The 21,531-nt window shown below is 49.6% G+C and overlaps 1 protein-coding gene across 1 annotated transcript; it reads left to right on the top strand.

The window, feature by feature from the left end:
* Positions 1-251: 251 nt before the first annotated feature.
* On the top strand, positions 252-21,324 carry snrnp200 (small nuclear ribonucleoprotein 200 (U5)). Its single transcript, XM_084456799.1, has 44 exons — positions 252-465; positions 1,224-1,387; positions 1,477-1,648; positions 1,773-1,965; positions 2,346-2,401; positions 2,489-2,587; positions 3,232-3,384; positions 3,491-3,590; positions 3,962-4,098; positions 4,236-4,316; positions 4,532-4,705; positions 5,119-5,256; positions 5,565-5,720; positions 6,339-6,509; positions 7,018-7,211; positions 7,758-8,031; positions 8,325-8,435; positions 8,809-8,940; positions 9,557-9,745; positions 10,009-10,206; positions 10,708-10,860; positions 11,369-11,449; positions 11,748-11,831; positions 11,920-12,026; positions 12,199-12,317; positions 12,459-12,613; positions 13,117-13,306; positions 13,428-13,601; positions 13,910-14,070; positions 14,436-14,663; positions 14,968-15,159; positions 15,577-15,755; positions 15,901-16,052; positions 16,176-16,284; positions 16,397-16,505; positions 16,686-16,875; positions 17,374-17,538; positions 18,058-18,179; positions 18,297-18,440; positions 18,887-19,063; positions 19,644-19,804; positions 20,161-20,242; positions 20,547-20,639; positions 20,784-21,324. The coding sequence occupies exons 1-44, from the start codon at positions 421-423 to the stop codon at positions 20,931-20,933; spliced, it is 6,414 nt and encodes a 2,137-aa protein (XP_084312925.1). The 5' UTR covers positions 252-420; the 3' UTR covers positions 20,934-21,324.
* Positions 21,325-21,531: the final 207 nt, after the last annotated feature.

Here is a 21,531-nt window from a genome sequence, read left to right on the forward strand (position 1 = left end):
GTATTGTATTCAGCAGCACAGTACAGAAACATTCAACGGCATGGGCATTGGGCACAAATGTGTTTGGCTCCTGGCTCCTGGCTCCTGGCTCCTGGCTCCTGGCTCCTGGCTCCTGGCTCCTGGCTCCTGGCTCCTGGCTCCTATCTATCTGCAGCTTCATTGTCAGCCGATAGAGAGCGCTGTACAACATCTGAACTTGATGATGCCACATATGACCCGGAAGCGGAAATTGCGCCCCCGTTGTTGTGTGGAAGGAGCATGTTACGAACTACGTCTCAGCATCGCTTATCCTCCAAGAACTATCGCCTCCACAACTTTACACTTTTATAAAATATTGATTTAGTGTGTATACCTGTTCTATCCACAACCAGGTCCAGTAAGGTACTAATACTAAAGTGGGTTAGATAAGGAGAATCCAACATGGCGGACGTGACTGCGCGCAGCCTGCAGTACGAGTATAAAGCGGTGAGTAGGAACATGAATAAGATCACAGAAGCTCCTGTCCTGTTTTGTTGGCTCGGTGTTTATAAACTTGCTGGAGAAGCTAGTGCACTAGTCTGTCTGATCTGTGTTGTGTTTAGTTCCTTGCTAGCTTAGCTGCTAGCTAGGTTAGCCTAGCATGAGCTATCTGGGGCTAGCATGCTAACTCACTTAATTTATAATGCTTTTAATTTGTCCTGTCTTTTGTTTTAAATGTCTTTAATGTCTTGCTTTTTGTTTTAATGCTTTTAATGTCTCATGTAAAGCACCTTGAATTGCCCTGTGGCTGAAATGTGCTATATAAATAAACTATATAAATAAACTATATAAATAAACTTGCCTTGCCTAACTTACCAATGGATGCAAGATAACTAGATAAGGTTAATTATCGTTATCTATAGTTCCCTAGTTGATTTAAACTCAACGATTCAGTGACTTAGCAGGATAGCTATCAAACGTTGGTAGTACGTTGGTCTTTTATTTTTTGCCATTTTGCATTATTTATTATTTATTTATTATTATGACTTTTTGCATTATTCTTTGCTATTTTGCATTATTTATTATTTATTTATTATTATGACTTTTTGCATTATTTTTTTGCCGTTTTGCATTATTTATTATTTATTGTTTATTTATTATTATGACTTTTTGCATTATTTTTTGCCATTTTGCATTATTTATTATTTATTATTTATTTATTATTATGACTTTTTGCATTATTTTTTTGCTATTTTTCATTGCAGAACTCCAACTTGGTGTTGCAAGCTGACCGCTCGCTGATTGACCGCACCCGGCGTGATGAGCCCACGGGAGAAGTGCTGTCACTGGTGGGGAAGCTGGAAGGGACCAAGATGGGGGATAAATCCCAAAGGACCAAGCCTCAAATGCTCGAAGAGAGACGTGCAAAGTAATTTTATTACATATCCCTTTGCATATTTACCCTTTGTGTTGTGTCTTATTTGACTGACTGAAACGTAAACTTCATTATGTCTGCAGGAGAAGAAAGAGAGACGAGGACAGGCATGATATCAACAAGATGAAGGGTTTCACTCTTCTGTCGGAGGGGATCGATGAGATGGTGGGCATCGTTTACAAGCCCAAGACCAAGGAAACCAGGGAGACCTATGAAGTCTTGCTCAGTTTCATCCAGGCCGCCTTAGGAGACCAGGTCAGTGAAAACACATTTGCATCAATTAAAAGCCGTACAAGTAAAATGGCTGACATCTTGTGAGAGTCCCTCTCTGCGCTCTGTCGTGTTTTCTCACGGCTTGGTTCTGGTTCTGAACCTGCAGCCGCGGGACATCCTGTGCGGGGCGGCCGACGAGGTTCTGGCCGTGCTGAAGAACGATAAGATGAGGGACAAGGAGAGACGGCGTGAGGTGGAGCAGCTGCTGGGTCCTGCTGACGACACGCGCTACCACGTGCTGGTCAACCTGGGCAAGAAGATCTCAGACTACGGAGGGGATAAAGAGCTCCAGAATATGGGTATGGACACACACTGTTAATCTTCTTCTTTGTCGTGCGGGTTAGGTGTTGTGTCCTCCCCCCCCGAGGGGCTATTCTTTTACCACCCCGAGCCTGGGTGAGGGGTCACCCGGGCTATATATCCGGGCACACCTCCAGGAGCCACGTCACCGTTTCGTCATCCAAAACCGCCAGGCCACGCATTTCGTTGGGTGTCCGGTATATCGGACAGTCCTGGATGACGTGGTCTGCGGTTTGTTCCTCGGCGCCACACTCGCACGCCGCACAGGATACCAAGCCCCGTCTGTGCACAGTGTTAATGAAACCTACGTACACAACATGGCGATGCTTTAGTTTCTGGCTGCAGCAGGGCACTAAAATGCATCTGTCTTCACACACAGACGACAACATCGATGAGACGTACGGAGTGAACGTCCAGTTTGAATCTGACGAGGAGGTGAGTGGTTGGGTTTGATCAGAGACAAGGATGAGCGGACGGCGTCGGTGGAGGATAAACGTTGACCTTGTGTTCTTGCTGTTGAAGGAGGGGGATGAGGACCAGTTTGGGGAGGTACGAGAGGAAGGCTCCGACGAAGACAGTGAGGGAGAGGAAGCAGAAGTTGGTTCCACTCTCACCGCCAACGTAAGTGTTGTATTCACACGCACCAATATGAACAAATCATCACATCAAAATGTGTTTCTAAAGCACGTTTAAAACGACAGCAGACGACCAAATTCCTCTACAAAGTTTCGTTCTGCGTAAAAACATCTCTCAACAAAACAAGGACTTCAGAAAACAATACAGACATTAAACATAAACAAGGCTTGAGCACAGACTGGTTAAAACGCCAGGGAGGAAAGGAGGTTTTTAGGGAGGATTTAAAAACTCAAGGGTCTGGGAGGATCTAATATGAATCAATCAATCAATCAAAGCTTTATTTGTATAGCGCATTTCATACCCAGAGGCAACACAATGCGCTTTACAGAGAACAAGGGAGGTGGGCATACGACCCACCCCTACATATTCCAGAGGGAAGTAAAAAAAACAGTAATCACCCGGGGGCCAGATAAGTGAGCTGTAAAAATTCTTCCCTGACCCCTGAAGGGGCAGGTTGTTCCATAGCCTGGGGGCAGCCGCCACAAACGCCCTGTCGCCTCGAGACTTAAGTCTAGTTTGAGGCACCTCCAACCAAACGTACACGAAGGCCTTTAGTTGTACTAAACTGCTGTGTGAACTGTGACTGCCTCAGTAATCAGACCGGCTTGTCCGTCTCTCCTCCACTGTAGCTGGGTGCCACAGGTGATGTCATGACCGCCAAGAAAAAGGACCTGCACCCTCGTGACATCGACGCCTTCTGGCTCCAGCGTCAGCTCAGCCGCTTCTATGACGACGCCATCGTCTCCCAGAAGAAGGCAGACGAGGTTCTTGAGATCCTTAAGGTGAGTGAGGGTCTTTGAGTGGCGTTTTTTAGTTTTGGTGTTTCTATATTTTGGTTCCTGCTGTTGACCGTCAGCCTGTCTGACTCGTTGTTTCTCGGCTGCGCAGACGGCCAGTGACGATCGAGAGTGTGAGAACCAGCTGGTCTTACTGCTGGGCTTCAACACCTTTGACTTCATCAAGATCCTCCGGCAGCATCGACGCATGAGTGAGTTCTGCTCACATTACTACCAACAGGGACTGTTAAAGCTTGCTTTTTAAAGTTGAGAGGGGGCGGCTGTAGCTCAGTTGGTAGAGCGGGTCGTTCAGTGATCGAAGGGTCAGTGGTTCGAATCCCAGCTCCGACTGTCCACATGTCGAAGTGTCCTTGAGCAAGACACCTAACCCCAAATTGCTCCCAATGAGCAGGTTAGCACCTTGCATGGCAGCTACCGCCATTGGTGTGTGAATGTGTGAATTGTAAAGCGCTTTGAGTGCCGCTAAGGTGGAAAAGCGCTATACAAGTGCAGTTCATTTACCATTTGAGATAGGTCTGTTGTCAATGTTGGTAATAATAAGTGGTCCAACTCTCCCCTCCAGTCCAGTATTGCACCATGCTGGCCAGCGCCCAGAGCGAGGCAGAGAAGGAGAAGATCATCGGGAAGATGGAGGCTGATCAGGACCTGTCCAAAATCCTCTACCAGTTGCAGGAGACGGAGAAGGAGGATATTATTAGGGTACGGCCTCCTGTTTGCCATAGGGTTCGCTTCTCATAAAACACTATCAGTTCATGTTAGTACGTGTGAACATAATCAAACAAATCTTGCAGTTCTTAAAAAAAATAATTATTATGAGCTATTTATTTTGGCTTTAGGAGGAGCGATCTCGCAGGGAGAGACTAAGGAAGTCTCGCATGGACAATGACCTGGAGTCCATGGACGTTTCCCATGGAGAGGTAAGGACTAACGAGCACATATCCCACCCCGCTCAATGACATTATTAGTATTGTTAAATGAATATGTTCTGACTGAGTATGTCTAAAAGCATAATGAATGCTTGTTGCAATGCATCAACCAAATTGTGTGTGTGTATATACATATATACACACACACACACACACATACATATATAACTTACATGTAAAATGTCTGCCCCCCCCCCACGCTACAGTCACTGGCCCCTCGTCAGCTGCTGGATCTGGAGGACCTGGCCTTCACACAGGGAAGTCACTTCATGGCCAACAAGAGGTGCCAACTGCCCGACGGATCCTTCCGGAAACAGCGCAAAGGCTACGAGGAAGTGCACGTGCCCGCCCTCAAGCCCAAGCCCTTCGCTGAAGACGAGGTGTGTGTAGGGGGCTTGTTTGTGTAGGGGCGGCTGTAGCTCAGTTGGTAGAGTGGGTCGTTCAGTGATCGAAGGGTCAGTGGTTCGAATCCCAGCTCTGACTGTCCACATGTCGAAGTGTCCTTGAGCAAGACATCTAACCCCAAATTGCTCACAATGAGCAGGTTAGCACCTTGCATGTCAGCTGCCGCCATTGGTGTGTGAATGTGTGTGTGAATGGGTGAATGAGAGGCCATTGTAAAGCGCTTTGAGTGCCGCTAAGGTGGAAAAGCGCTATGTAAGTGCAGTCCGTTTACCATTTGTGTCTAGTCTTCTTGTCCTTCACTTTCAGCCAAGCGTTCTGAACTAAGAAGCCAGAGATGTTAGTGGAATGTGCCCCGCCCTCTTATCACATGCCTGTCTTGCCTCATTAGGTGCTAGTGGGCATTGAGAAGCTGCCCAAGTATGCTCAGGCTGGGTTTGAAGGGTTCAAGACCCTGAACCGCATCCAGAGCAAGCTGTTCAAGACCGCCCTGGAGACGGACGAGAACCTGCTGGTCTGCGCTCCCACGGTCAGTGAGTTTCCCTCAGGGTATATCCTAGTCCTACCGTGGTGTTTACCCTTTGAACCCTGAAAATAAAGTGACAACATTTCGAATATTAATTGGATTTTCCCTATAATACTAGAAAGCGCAGTTTCTCAGCTTTCAGCAAGTGTTGGAGTGAGGAATATTTTAGATTTGTTAGATATTTTTTTTAATATTATTAAATATTTGTTAGATATTTTTTTAAATGTTGCCGGTGACGTGGTCATATTAAAAGGGTTAATGGCAGATATTTCTTCTGCCCTAATCCTGTGGTCTCTCCTCTCCGTCTCCAGGGAGCAGGAAAGACCAACGTGGCCCTGATGGCCATGCTGAGAGAGATCGGCAAGCACATCAACCTGGATGGAACCATCAACCTGGACGACTTCAAGATCATCTACGTGGCCCCCATGCGCTCCCTGGTCCAGGAGATGGTGGGCAGCTTCAGCAAGGTGAGACTTCTGGATCCGTAGCCGGACAGGACGTCCCGACGCATCGGTATTCGAACGGAGACGGTTCTGTGGACAGCGTGGATCTGAGTGTGCTCTGTATGGTAGTATGCTGTGGATCTGAGTGTGCTCTGTATGGTAGTATGCTGTGGATCTGAGTGTGCTCTGTATGGCAGGATGCTGTGGATCTGAGTGTGCTCTGTATGGCAGGATGCTGTGGATCTGAGTGTGCTCTGTATGGCAGGATGCTGTGGTAGATAGATAGCTCTTTATTTATCCTTGTGGGGAAATTTCTGTTTCATTGTAGATTAAGAGAGTAATCTTAATAAAAGGTTAATAAAATATGCAGAATAAGAATACATGATAAATAGGGTGGACACAATATACAACATATAACTAATAATACTGCTCAAATCAATCAATCAAAGCTTTATTTGTATAGCGCATTTCATACCCAGAGGCAACACAATGCGCTTTACAGAGAACAAGGGAGGTGGGCATACGACCCACTCTCTACATATTCCAGAGGGAAGCAAAAAAACAGTAATCAACCGGGGGTCAGATAAGTGAGCTGTAAAAAAAACTGCTACTCCCCATGTGTGTCCCCGCCCCTCCCCCCAGCGCTTGGCGAGCTACGGCATCACGGTGTCCGAGCTCACCGGAGACCACCAGCTGTGCAAGGAGGAGATCAACGCCACGCAGATCATCGTCTGCACGCCAGAGAAGTGGGACATCATCACGCGCAAGGGTGGCGAGCGCACGTACACGCAGCTAGTGCGCCTCATCATCATCGTAAGTACACGCCTGAGCAAGTACACACCCGAGCAAGTACACGCCCGAGCAAGTACACGCCCGAGCAAGTACACGCCCGAGCAAGTACACGCCCGAGCAAGTACACGCCCGAGCAAGTACACGCCCGAGCAAGTACACGCCCGAGCAAGTACACACTCGAGCAAGTACACACTCGAGCAAGTACACACTAAGCACACACACGCCCAGGGTTTGTCCTGCATAGAGGATTTTTTGGCCCCCAAAGAGATTTTAGTCAGAGCCAAAGGAAAATTACTAGTGCTAAAATGCTAAAATTTGAGAATAAAAATAGCAATTCAAAACCTCTCCAAATGTGTTTGATAGCTTGTTTCAAGTGCAGCCCATCCCTCTTTCTTGCATTGTCCATGGTTTGGACCACTAGTAATCAGTAAGGAATAAAAGTTCCAGTGCAGTGTATGAATGAATAATTATTTGATTTAATCTAAACGTAACTAAGTTGTAAGCATGCGCTCGGCTGTGTGCGGTTCAGGATGAAATCCACCTGCTGCACGACGACCGCGGGCCGGTTCTGGAGTCGCTGGTGGCCCGGACCATCCGCAACGTGGAGCTGACCCAGGAGGACGTGCGTCTGCTGGGCCTCAGCGCCACCCTGCCCAACTACGAGGACGTGGCCACCTGCCTGCGCGTCGACCCCGCCAAGGGACTCTTCTACTTCGACAACAGGTCGGTCCTTCAGACTTTTTTCCGCTCGTGCGTGGTTCATTCAGAATGTGCTTACTAGGGATGCACGATAGATCCGCTATCGTATTGGTATCGGCCGATGTTAGTCGTTTTTTAGTATATCGGTATCGGTCCGATGTGCAAAACAGGGCCGATGTGAACAACCGATAATTATTTGTGTCTAGCTGCTGTTGTGTGTGTTGTTGAGAGGAAACAATGCAGTATTTTTATTGGGTTTTCCGAATGTTTTGGAAATAGAGACAGTGTTTCCATGTGTTTTTCTACAGTATATAATATTTGATTATCAAAGAAATTTGTTTTTTGTGATCAAATGTTTTTTAAATTTTATTTATGTTCTTCACATGACACGCACAAAACAATTTAACATTTCAAAGAAATGTTTTTTTATACAGATCATATCAACATCGGTAAATATCGGTTATTGGCCATGACAGCAATGTTAATATCTGTTATCGGTATCGGCCAAAATGTTCATATGGGTGCCTCCCCAGTGCTGACCTCTGTTTGACCCCGGTTTGACCCCGGTAGCTTCCGCCCCGTGCCCCTGGAGCAGACCTACGTGGGCATCACGGAGAAGAAGGCCATCAAGCGCTTCCAGATCATGAACGAGATCGTCTACGAGAAGATCATGGAGCACGCGGGGAAGAACCAGGTGCTGGTGTTCGTCCACTCCAGGAAGGAGACGGGGAAGACGGCGCGGGCCATCAGGGACATGTGCCTGGAGAAGGACACCCTGGGCCTGTTCCTCCGCGAGGGCTCCGCCTCCACCGAGGTCCTGAGGACAGAGGCGGAGCAGTGCAAGGTGAGCGCCACCGACCCTGGGACCCAAGCTCCGCCCACAACGCTGGCGTGAGCGCCACCGACCCTGGGACCCAACGCTCCGCCCACAACGCTGGCGTGAGCGCCACCGACCCTGGGACCTGAGTCATGCCCACAACGCTGGCGTCCCTGTCTTTGAGAAGGGCTGAGAAATGTCCTTGTTTTGTTGAGAGATGTTTTTACCCAGGATCCACCTTTGTACAGCACTTTGGTCGACTGCTGTCGTTTTAAACGTGCTTTAGAAATAAATCCAGTTTTTCTGATTAATTTGGGCAGAACCTGGAGCTGAAGGACCTGCTCCCCTACGGTTTTGCGATCCACCACGCCGGGATGACCAGAGTCGACCGTACGCTGGTGGAGGATCTCTTTGCCGATCGCCACATTCAGGTCAGTCTCCTCTCTCTCTCTCTCTCTCTCTCTCTCTCTCTCTCTCGGCTGTTCTCTCTCAGCTCGCTTTGCCGCGGTCGAGAAGTAAGTGACGGCGGCTGTGGCTCAGTGGTAGAGCGGGTCGTCCAATGATCGTAGCGTCTGCGGTTCGAATCCCGCCTCCTCCTGTCCACATGTCGAAGTGTTCTCGGGCAAGACACTGAACCCCAAATAGCTCCCAGTGAGCAGGCTAGCACCTTGCATGGCAGCTGCCACCATTGGTGTGTGAATGTGTGTGTGAATGAGAGGCCATTGTAAAGCGCTATAAAAGTGTAGTCTATTTACCATTATATATATTTACCAAGTATGACGCAGGAGTCCGTTCTGTTTTCAGGTGCTGGTGTCCACGGCCACCCTGGCCTGGGGCGTGAACCTGCCCGCCCACACGGTCATCATCAAAGGCACACAGGTGTACAGCCCTGAGAAGGGCAGGTGGACCGAGCTCGGAGCCCTGGACATCCTCCAGGTCAGTCAGATTCTGGACCCGCTGGACACAGAACTACAGAGTCAGCCTCCATGCACAACTATTCCTAGTAGAGACTAGAGTTTTCTCCTTCCAGTTATTTTATTTAGATTTAGATTTATTTATTTGCACGTTTGTATAACGGAGAACAACAATAACAACAGAGAGTAAAGAGATTGTGCAGGTGAACATGTAGAAAACCCCAAAGGGTTATAAAATCCATGTGACCTCTAAATCATTGGTACATAATCATTAGTAGAATAAATGACTGAAAATAAAACGGCACAATAAAATAAAGTAAGACAGAAAAAGAAAAAGACATTAAAAGTGTTATTCTGTGTGTGTGACCGCTGTCACTCACAGTTATAAAGAAAAGTACTTTACTTGACTTTATTGAGTTTATTTGAGCAGGGACAGTCCATACCAATCCACTGTGATAGACATGAAGCATGAATACAACTGTAAATATGCATTAACAGGGTTGATAATGTTCAGCTGCAGTCCCTGGGCTAGACGTTAAAGCCTGGTCAAATGCATCATATAGAAAGACATTTTAGAACTAATATAATAAAAATCGAAAAATATTGAAAAGGTCATTGGTCCTTGTCCCGTGTCTCAGATGCTGGGGCGAGCGGGGCGTCCTCAGTATGACACCAAGGGCGAGGGCATCCTGATCACGTCCCACGGCGAGCTGCAGTACTACCTGTCCCTGCTCAACCAGCAGCTGCCCATCGAGAGCCAGATGGTGTCCAAGCTGCCCGACATGCTCAACGCCGAGATCGTGCTGGGCAACGTGCAGAACGCCAAGGTGGGTGGGCGGAACCCCGCGCACGCCGCCAAGAACACAAAACACGATTATTACACACACCAACCGCACACAGACCCGCAAGAACTCTGGTCTGAGTTTCCCAGAGGCATCGCAGCGCTACGTTCATCGTAAGCTACGGCGTTCATCGTAGCGCTACGTTCATCGTAAGCTACGGCGTTCATCGTAAGCTACGGCGTTCATCGTAGCGCTACGATGCCTCTGGGAAACTCATCCCTGGTGTTTTCTCTCTTGCTTGGCGCCAGGATGCGGTGAACTGGCTGGGATACACCTACCTGTACGTGCGCATGCTCCGCAACCCCACCCTGTACGGGGTCTCCCACGATGACCGCAGCGCCGACCCCCTGCTGGAGAGGCGCAGGATGGACCTGGTCCACACGGCGGCCAACGTGCTGGACAAGAACAGCCTGGTCAAGTACGACAAGAGGACCGGAAGCTTCCAGGTACACCGACCTCAACACTCTGTACTCTCTCTGTTTGATGAGACGGCGAGGAGGCGGGGCCTCAGAATAGTTGGGGACCCCAACCATGTCCTCCACAAGGGATTTGAGCTGATGTCCTTAACCATGTCCTCCACAAGGGATTTGAGCTGATGTCCTCAGGTAGAAGATAGAGGCTGACACCATGTAGACTAAATATGTATAAAATCTCATTTGTAAGCTCCAATCAAGCTTCAATTAAGCTCCCTAATGGATAGATCTATGAGACACTTATTTTGTGTGTGTATACAATATATAGTGAGTTCTGTGTGATGCTGAACAATGTTTTGTTCTATATGTATTTTATGTGTATATGTTGCTGTTATGCCACGACTCTTCTATGCCCAAGACAAATAATTAGAAAAATAAATCCTAATCTAATCTACGGCCAGAAGCTAGATGAGGCTACAGCAGCGTTGGGTTTGCACCCCCTGGGCTCTGTTTGATTGGTTCTCCGCCCTGCAGGTGACAGACCTGGGACGCATCGCCAGCCACTTCTACATCACCCACGACTCCATCCAGACCTACAACCAGCTGCTGAAGCCCACGCTCAGCGAGATCGAGCTCTTCCGCGTCTTCTCCCTGTCCTCCGAGTTCAGGAACATCACCGTCAGAGAGGTGGGCGGGGGGGCGGGGGGCAGGGGGGCAGGGGGCGGGTATTCGGGGCCACGCCAAAATAACTGCAGCGGAAACACTCAGCACTAGGGCTGGGTTTAAAAAATCGATTCTGAATCGATTCTGAATCAAATGATTCAGAAATCGATTAATGAATCCCAAAATCGATTTTTTATTTAATGAATGAATGAATAAATGAAGGAATGAATAGTTCATTAATTCATTCAATGATTCATTCATTCATTCATTTTTGGAAATCAGTATCGATACCCAGCCCTAGTATTAATGTGTTGCATAACTTAGCAGTCATGTAATTAAGGTTACAGCAAAAAAAAAAAAACTGGTTTTAGTAACACTAACCGAATCGAAATCGAATTGAATCGTGATAATCGATTCTGAACCTTGTGAATCGGAATCAAATCGATTCTTGAAATTGGACTCGATACCCAGCCCTACTCAGCACATCCATACATTGTGACCGTTAACACTGATGTGTGGGTTCTTCTCCCAGGAGGAGAAGCTGGAGCTGCAGAAGCTTCTGGAACGAGTTCCCATCCCCGTGAAGGAGAGCATCGAGGAGCCCAGCGCTAAGGTAACAACAATAATAATAATGCATTTTTTTTCAAGGTGCCTTTCATAACACCCACCGTTCATGGTTAAAAACAAGTAAACACAGACACAATATTTACAAAGTTACAACAATAACAAAACAGTTATAAATATCAATTTAAAAATTCCAAAATGATAGTGAGTATGCCTGTGCTCATTCCTTTTAAAGGTCACGTGTAGTTATTAAAGACAACGCCGTGACGCGTTAGTACCATAGTACTTCTGTATCATTAGTACCATAGTACTTCTGTATCCCTGAGATTTGCGTGCTGTCGTTCCAGATCAACGTCCTGCTCCAGGCTTACATCTCCCAGCTCAAGCTGGAGGGCTTCGCCCTCATGGCCGACATGGTCTACGTCACACAGGTAATTCAAAATGGCGTCCGTCGTTTTCCCGTGTGCCTCACAGCGTCGTTGTGTCCTCGTAAAGCTGACCGTCCTCTCCTGTCCTCAGAGCGCCGGGCGGCTGATGAGGGCCATCTTTGAGATCGTCTTGAGCCGGGGGTGGGCCCAGCTCACAGACAAGACCATGAACCTCTGCAAGATGATTGACAAGAGGATGTGAGTCAGCCATGGCTTTTGTTTTCGCCCGGTTAAATTCACAAACGTCCTCTGCGATGCTTTTTCTAACCACCCGCGTAACGCCGTGTGTTGCGTTATGCTAACGGCGTGTCGGGAACGGGAGGTTCGCTGGTCTTCTCCGTCTTTAGTTTCGTGTCTCGCTCCCCCTCAGGTGGCAGTCCATGTCTCCTCTGCGCCAGTTCAGGAAGCTGCCAGAGGAGGTCATCAAGAAGATCGAGAAGAAAAACTTCCCCTTCGAGCGCCTCTACGACCTCAACCACAACGAGATCGGTCAGCAAGCTCCCCCGAATATTCTACCCCTCTACGCCGACCGCCCCCCCCAACACCACTACACCATCCTTTCCCTGTTGGTTTCCTAGCTTTGCTGGTGATTGACAGTCCCTCTGCCCCCCCCCCCCCCCGCCTCCCCAGGTGAGCTGATCCGAATGCCAAAGATGGGGAAGACCATCCATAAGTACGTGCACCAGTTCCCCAAGCTGGACCTGGCCGTGCACCTGCAGCCAATCACGCGCTCCACGCTGAAGGTGGAGCTCACCATCACTCCCGACTTCCAGTGGGACGACAAGGTCAGCGAAACGCCGAAAGCCGGGAATCAGAATACCGGTCGTCGTAGTCTAGTCTTAAAAGAACCATACCAGTCTAAATATGATGTGATCTACCTACAACTACTCACCCAACGTTTATCACATTACCGCAATCCATTTTCCGAAGTAAAGCTTACGCTCAAAGATGTTTGCATTTTCACGTTTTACTTACATTTCAAAAGTTGAACGTGATGGCTTCAAAACTTATTTTTAAATTGTTCCCTTGTTGTGCTGACAAACTCATCTCAGTTTCAAATAATTTTCAGCTTTTGAAATGTAAGTAAAACACGAAAATAATCTTTTAACCTGAGCTTTACTTAGGAAATGGATTATGGATTGCGGTTATGTGATATACGTTGGGTGACTAGTTTAAGTAGATCAAATCCTATTTAGACCGGTATGGTCCTTTAAGGGTTTGTACCTGTTTACTGAGTCACATGAGCGTTCCCATGAGCCTCTCTGGTTTTCTCTCTCTCCTCCCGCAGGTGCATGGCTCGTCAGAGGCCTTCTGGATCCTGGTGGAGGACGTGGACAGCGAGGTCATCCTCCACCACGAGTACTTCCTGCTCAAGGCCAAGTACGCCCAGGACGAACACCTGGTCACCTTCTTCGTACCCGTGTTCGAGCCTCTGCCGCCGCAGTACTTCATCCGCGTGGCGTCCGATCGCTGGCTCTGTGAGTGACGTCCTCGTTAGAAACGTCCGACTAGGATGGTCCTGCATGTGGTCTGCCTCCATCTCACCCTCCTCCTCCTCTTCTCCTCCTCCTCCTCCTCTTCTCCTCCTCCTCCTCCCAGCCTGTGAGACCCAGCTGCCGGTGTCCTTCCGTCACCTGATCCTGCCCGAGAAGTACCCCCCCCCCACGGAGCTGCTGGACCTGCAGCCCCTGCCCGTCACCGCCCTCCGGAACGCCGCCTTCGAGACCCTCTACCAGAACAAGTTCCCGTTCTTTAACCCCATCCAGACGCAGGGTAAAGAGACACACCATTTCAAACGCACTCGCCACGCCCCTCCCTTAAGGTCATGTACCTTGAACATACTTGTTCAAGAATCTCTAATCAACCTTCAGCACTAGATGATGCTCTTAGTCACTCGTTTTAGAAAGAAGATGCAATTGTGAGTTCTGGCAAGTAGTAGCACATTAGCTTTTCCTACATTAAATGCAATTATTGTTAGTCGCTTTGGATAAAAGCGTCTGCTAAATGACTGTAATGTAAACATGATGGCGGCCTTGATTGTCAGATGAACTAACGGTTCGGACTGTGCTTTGCTCCTCCAGTGTTTAACGCCTTGTACAACAGCGACGACAACGTGTTTGTGGGCGCCCCCACCGGCAGTGGGAAGACCATCTGCGCCGAGTTCGCCATCCTCAGGATGCTTCTGCACAACGTGGAGGGCCGCTGTGTCTACATCACCCCCATGGAGGCCCTGGCTGAACAGGTACTGACTGTGGGAGCGAACAGTTAGCGTTAGCACAGTTAGCGTTAGCACAGTTAGCGTTAGCACAGTTAGCATTGGCACAGTTAGCTTTAGCACAGTTAGCGTTAGCACAGTTAGCGTTAGCACAGTTAGCTTTAGCACAGTTAGCTTTAGCACAGTTAGCGTTAGCACAGTTAGCTTTAGCACAGTTAGCGTTAGCACAGTTAGCGTTAGCACAGTTAGCGTTAGCACAGTTAGCGTTAGCACAGTTAGCGTTAGCACAGTTAGCATTAGCACAGTTAGCTTTAACTAGCTGGCTTTTCCAGTTCCCTATGTATTTTAGTTTTTAGTACTTCGCCACTTAAGCAGAAGTCCTGTCCGTCCAGGTGTTCGTGGACTGGCACCAGAAGTTCCAGGACGCTCTGAACAAGAAGGTGGTTCTGCTGACCGGAGAGACGAGCACGGACCTGAAGCTGCTGGGGAAGGGCGACATCATCGTCAGCACCCCGGACAAGTGGGACATCCTGTCCCGCCGCTGGAAGCAGAGGAAGAACGTGCAGAACGTCAGCCTGTTCATCGTGGACGAGACCCACCTCATCGGAGGAGATAACGGGGTACGGCCACGCGTTCACATGCAGAGAGAACCGTTTTTCCCTCCATTTTTAGTGCTTCCATGTCGGGGACTACTGAGGGAATATAGCCTTGTGCTAAATCCCGCTTTTTTTACACATTGTCATGTATAGATGTTTTTAATGCATCCATTTCATGTATCTGTGTTTATCATTATTATTGTCCCGTCAAAATAAACAAAGTAAACTTCCATTGAAGCAATATAACTATTGTGCTTGATAGGAATATTCCGGTGAAGTCGTCTGTAGTCGATGCTTATACATCCATGTCTCCTCTCTCCCCCCCCAGCCCGTGCTGGAGGTGATCTGCTCCAGGATGAGGTACATCTCGTCCCAGATCGAGCGGCCCATCCGCATCGTGGCGCTCAGCTCGTCCCTGTCCAACGCCAAGGACGTGGCCCACTGGCTGGGCTGCAGCACCACGGCCACCTTCAACTTCCACCCCAACGTCCGGCCCGTTCCTCTGGAGCTGCACATCCAGGTCCGTGACCCACTCCTCCCCCCCCGGCGTGACCGGGCTCAGAACCAGCCGGCCCCCAACTGGGCTCAGAACCACCCGGTCCCCAACAGGGCTCAGAACCACCCGGTCCCCAACCACATCCAAACCACCCGGTCCCCAACCACATCCAAACCACCTGGTCCCCAACTGGGCTCAGAACCACCTGGTCCCCAACCAGATCCAAACCACCCGGTCCCCAACCAGATCCAAACCACCCGGTCCCCAACCAGATCCAAACCACCCGGTCCCCAACCAGATCCAAACCACCCGGTCCCCAACCAGATCCAAACCACCTGGTCCCCAACAAGATCCAAACCACCTGGTCCCCAACCACATCCACCGTTATCACCATGTTTATGTCCCGAAACGTCCGTCTAACCGCCTCCTCTCATTTGCCAGGGCTTCAACGTGAGTCACACCCAGACGCGCCTGCTGTCCATGGCCAAGCCGGTGTACCACGCCATCATGAAGCACTCGCCCTCCAAACCCGCCGTGGTGTTCGTGCCCTCCCGCCGGCAGACGCGCCTCACCGCCATCGACATCCTCACCTTCTGCGCCGCCGACGTGGTCCCCCAAAGGTCAGCGCTTGACCTTCGCCCGACCCGCCCAGAGTAGCGCTACCGACTCGCCGAAAACCCCGACGCCGAGTCTTGAGTCACGGGAGGTTGAGCGGTGACCGGTTTTCAAAGCTGTTAACGGATGTTTTTATTTAAATCTCCTCAGGTTCCTGCACTGCACAGATAAGGACCTGGCGCCGTTCCTGGAGAAGGTGGGCGACCCCACCCTGAAGGAGACGCTGGCCAACGGCGTGGGCTACCTGCACGAGGGCCTGTCCACCATGGAGCGCAAGATAGTGGAACAGCTCTTCAACTCTGGTACGACTGGCCCCTCCAGGGTTTTAAGAGCGGTCGCTGCTGCTTGGTAACCGGAAGTCCGGTTCTGTGGCGTAACGGTCACCTCGGCTCACTTCCTGTGTCCGGTCCTCTGTGTGTGTGCAGGTGCGGTCCAGGTCGTCGTGGCGTCACGCTCTCTCTGCTGGGGCACCAACATCTCCGCTCACCTGGTCGTCGTCATGGATACCCAGTACTACAACGGCAAGATCCACGCGTACGTTCTCTTCCTGGACTTAGAGGCGGTATCCTGCCGATAAACGCCGTTTGTTGACGACTACATAACAATGCCTGTGAGTGACGCTGTCCCCCCCCCCCCCGTCCTCCAGGTACGTGGACTATCCCATCTATGACGTGCTCCAGATGGTGGGAAAGGCCAACCGGCCTCTCCAAGACGACGAGGGGCGCTGCGTCATCATGTGCCAGGGCTCCAAGAAGGTAGCAACACACTTTGGGCGGCTGTGGCTCAGTGGTAGAGTGGGTCGTCCAATGACCGTAGGGTCGGCGGTTCGAATCCCGGCTCCTCCTGTCGAAGTGTCCTACTTTCCCCTCTCTGTCTCACTCTCCATCTGAGTCTGTCACTGCCCCGTCTGAGACTGAGTCTGTCCTCTCCTCCAGGATTTCTTCAAGAAGTTCCTGTACGAGCCTCTGCCCGTGGAGTCCCATCTGGACCACTGCCTCCACGACCACTTCAACGCCGAGATCGTCACCAAGACGGTGGAGAACAAGCAGGACGCCGTGGACTACCTGACCTGGACGTTCCTCTACCGCCGCATGACTCAGAACCCCAACTACTACAACCTGCAGGGTCAGTCGCCACGCACACCGCTAGCCACCATACCACCCCATCATACCACCCCACCATACCACCCCCACCATACCACCCCACCATACCACCCCCACTCCCCGGGAAACGAGGGGGAGGGATCGGCCACTAGTACTTCCATGACGTTTCTGGACACGAAGGATGTATATTGTTGGAGTCTTAAATCTGGCTGCTTCTCTCTCCCTCCCTCCTTCTGTTCCTCCCTCTGTCCCTCCCTCTCTCTCCCCCTCTCTCTCTGTCCCTCTCTCCCTCCCTCCTTCCCTCCCTCCCTCTCTCCCTCCCTCCTTCCCTCCCTCCCTCTCTCTCTCTCTCCCTCCCTCCTTCCCTCCCTCTCTCTCTCTCCCTCTCTCCCTCTCTCTCTCTCTCTCCCTCTCTCCCTCTCTCCCTCTCTCTCTCTCTCTCTCCCTCTCTCTCTCTCTCCCTCCGTCCCTCCCTCCCTCTCTCTCTCTCCCTCCCCCCCCCCCCCCTCCCTCCCTCCAGGCATGTCTCATCGTCACCTGTCGGACCACCTGTCTGAGCTGGTGGAGCACACCCTGCATGACCTGGAGCAGTCCAAGTGCATCAGCATCGAGGACGAGATGGACGTGGCTCCGCTCAATCTGGGCATGATCGCAGCGTACTACTACATCAACTACACCACCATCGGTGAGGACCGCTCCAGCGCGGCGCCCGTCCTACCACACCGCCGTCCGTCGTACCAGGATGTAGAGCCACTTAACACTAGGGATGCACCGATGCATCGGCCGAACATCGGCATCGGCCGATGTTGGCCTTGTTGACTGCCATCGGCCCATCGGCAAATAAAATGACATTCGCCGATGGTAGTGGCCGATGTTCTGTCGCAACAATTACGTCTTTTTTGTTGCAAAACGTAGCCTACCCAGCTGCAGATTCGGAGAAGATCCGTGACGTAACGCCACAAACGCACGTGTAGTTTGCTTTCAAATTAAAGTGAAATAAAAATCGGCGTTTTGGAACCAAACACTTAATTTCTTTGTTTCCCTGCCACAAAAGGGGGAATAAAAATTAAATTAAATAAACATCGGCCATCGGCATCAGCCATCGCAATCGGTGCATCCCTACTGGTGCGCCCGTCCTACCACACCGCCATCCGCCACTTAACACGCCGTAACCAACGCTGTTTTCTTTTCCGTTGCACGACAGAGCTGTTCAGCATGTCGCTGAACGCCAAGACGAAGATCCGCGGGTTGATTGAGATCATCTCCAACGCCGCAGAGTACAACAACATCCCCATCCGTCACCACGAGGACACTCTGCTCAGACAGGTGAACACACGCCTCCGCCTTCACACACAACCTGATATCCACTCTCACGCAAGATTATTCCACACACACCGGGTACTGGATAGTAATGAAGTTGGGTGTGGGGGGGTTCTGTTTCAGCTGGCCCAGAAGGTGCCCCACAAACTGAACAACCCCAAGTTCAACGACCCCCACGTGAAGACCAACCTGCTGCTCCAGGCCCACCTGTCCAGGATGCAGCTGAGCGCTGAGCTCCAGTCTGACACTGAGGAGATCCTGGGGAAGGTGAGCGAGGAGGCCGGATGGATGGAGGGAGGGAGGGAGGGAGGGAGGGATGGAGGGATGGATGGAGGGAGGGATGGATGGAGGGATGGATGGAGGGATGGATGGAGGGATGGATGGAGGGATGGATGGAGGGATGGATGGATGGAGGGATGGGTGGGTGGGTGGATGGAGGGATGGATGGAGGGATGGAGGGATGGATGGGTGGGTGGATGGAGGGAGGGAGGGAGGGAGGGAGGGAGGGATGGGTGGGTGGGTGGGTGGATGGGTGTACTCTGCGTGTCTGAGAGGGGTGAATGTGGGGCGGCTGTAGCTCAGTTGGTAGAGCGGGTCGTCCAATGATCGCAGGGTCGGCGGTTCAAATCCCAGCTCCTCCTGTCCACATGTCGAGGTGTCCTTGGGCAAAGACACTGAACCCCGAATTTTGTGTGTGTTTTGTGTGTGTGCAGGCGGTGCGTCTGATCCAGGCGTGTGTGGACGTGCTGTCCAGTAACGGCTGGTTGAGCCCGGCGCTGGCGGCCATGGAGCTGGCCCAGATGGTCACCCAGGCCATGTGGTCCAAGGACTCGTACCTCAAACAGCTGCCCTTCTTCACCTCGGAACACATCAAGCGCTGCACAGACAAGGTGAGGCCAACCAGTCTGTTTCCATCACGCCCATGGCTGTTGTATTGTGTATGGTGCTGCTACAAATCAAATCAAACTTTATTTGTATAGTGCATTTCAAACACAGAGACAACACAACTAGGGCTGGATATCGATTTGATTACGATTTACAAGGTTCAGAATCGATTATCACGATTTGATTCGATTCGATTCAATATCGATTCGGTTAGTGTTACTAAAAACTTTTTTTTTTTTTCTGTAACCTTAATTACATGACTGCCAAGTTATGCAACACATCAATACTAGGGCTGGGTATCGATACTGATTTCCAAAAATGAATCATTGAATGAATGAATTAACTATTCATTCCTTCATTTATTCATTCATTCATTAAATAAAAGATCGATTTTGGGATTCATGAATCGATTCTGAATCATTTGATTCAGAATCGCTTCAGAATCAATGATTTTTTAAACCCAGCCCTAAACGCAACACGCTTTACAGAGAGCAATGGGAGGGTGGGCATAGGTCCCCCCCCTACATATTCCAGAGGGATCCAGTGAGGATGTTGTGTGTTTAAACCCGGCCTGCCCCCTCGTAGGGAGTGGAGAGCATCTTCGACATCATGGAGATGGAGGACGACGAGCGGAGCGCCCTGCTGCAGCTCTCCGACCCCCAGATCGCCGACGTGGCGCGCTTCTGTAACCGCTACCCCAACATCGAGCTGTCCTACGAGGTGTCCGAGAAGGACAACATCAAGAGGTAATCCAGCCGTCTGACCGGGAGGCTGTAGCTCAGTTGGTAGAGCGGGTCGTTCAATGATCGAAGGGTCAGCGGTTCGAACCCCAGCTCCGACTGTCCACATGTCGAAGTGTCCTTGAGCAAGACACCTAACCCCAAATTGCTCCCAATGAGCAGGTTAGCGCCTTGCATGGCAGCTACCGCCATTGGTGTGTGAATGTGTGTGAATGGGTGAATGAGAGGTCATTGTAAAGCGCTTTGAGTGCCGCTAAGGTGGAAAAGCGCTATATAAGTGCCGTCCATTTACCATAGCAGGGAATCATTCATGGTTAGATTCTGATGTGCTGATATATAATGTGTTGACTCTGTGTTCTCAGTGGTGGTCCGGTTCTGGTTCTGGTCCAGTTGGAGAGAGAGGAGGAGGTGACTGGTCCAGTCATCGCTCCCCTGTTCCCACAGGTATGTAGAGTTCTGGTCATTATCAAGAGTTGTGGCTTATTTTTATTTATTTATAAATAAATAAAATAAAATAAAATAAAATAAAAATAATAAATAAAATTAAAAAAAAATATATATTACACAAATACAAAGAAAACAACCATTACACACATAATTAAAACATAAGACAACATACCAAAACAACACATACAAACAACATATACATGCATACATATGAAATCTTCAACCAAAGATTTGTATCTTTTAAATTTGGAGGTGTGGAGCCTCTTTGTTGATGTTTACCGGTTGGCTGGTGGTGTTTTAGAAACGTGAGGAGGGCTGGTGGGTGGTGATCGGGGACCCCAAGTCCAACAGCCTGATCTCCATCAAGAGGCTGACCCTGCAGCAGAAGGCCAAGGTCAGTGACCTCTCAACCCAGGCTCTGATACACACATCGCTTTGACCTCTCACCTCTCAGACAAAGCAGTGGATATAAAAAGAAATCTAAATCTGTGAATGAACCCAGTGTCTTAGTATCACTCTGTTCTGGTCTCTCTTGTAGGTGAAGCTGGACTTTGTGGCGCCGGTGTTGGGGGTTCATAACTACACCCTGTACTTCATGAGCGACGCCTACATGGGCTGCGACCAGGAGTACAAGTTCAGCGTGGATGTGAAGGAGGCCGACAGCGAAGGGGACAGCGACTCGGACTGAGCAGACGGTCACCTGATGTCTACATATGAACAGGGATCAGTACAACATTGTGACTGTAGATAAGGAATGGAGTCATGTTTATTTGTGGTTATTTGGGCCATCATTATTATTATTAGCTTTTGGCAAGTCCACTATTTTGTAAGGCTAGAATTGTTTTTTCTGCGTTTAAATCACGTGTGTACTGTCCGTCAGTCTGGGGTTATAATGTACATAACATGTATGACAGTCTGCTTACTATTATAGACAATAACTGGATTGAATATCAAAGTTTTGTCACCACTTAGTATACTTTAACTGTTCCAACATCTGCAACAAACAAAAACAACTATTAGATAAGATTGGTCTAATAGAATTTTATTCAATGTAATTTGCTGTTTTGACTGTTTTGCAATAAAAAAATAAACCTGATCGAGTCATTGGACTATAAATAAGTAACGTGTAATTTGAGACATTGAAAACCACAATACTGTTACTGTACATGACTGCTTTCAATGGAATATTACCAGGCAATGGGCTCCCCTGGTAAAATAAGGGTTAAACACTTTATAAAAATAATAATCAGACAGAATTTAAGGTTTGAATGCACCCAAATAAAGGA

The sequence above is a fragment of the Borostomias antarcticus genome (genome assembly GCF_949987555.1).
Source record: "Borostomias antarcticus genome assembly, chromosome: 23".
Taxonomy (NCBI): domain Eukaryota; kingdom Metazoa; phylum Chordata; class Actinopteri; order Stomiiformes; family Stomiidae; genus Borostomias; species Borostomias antarcticus.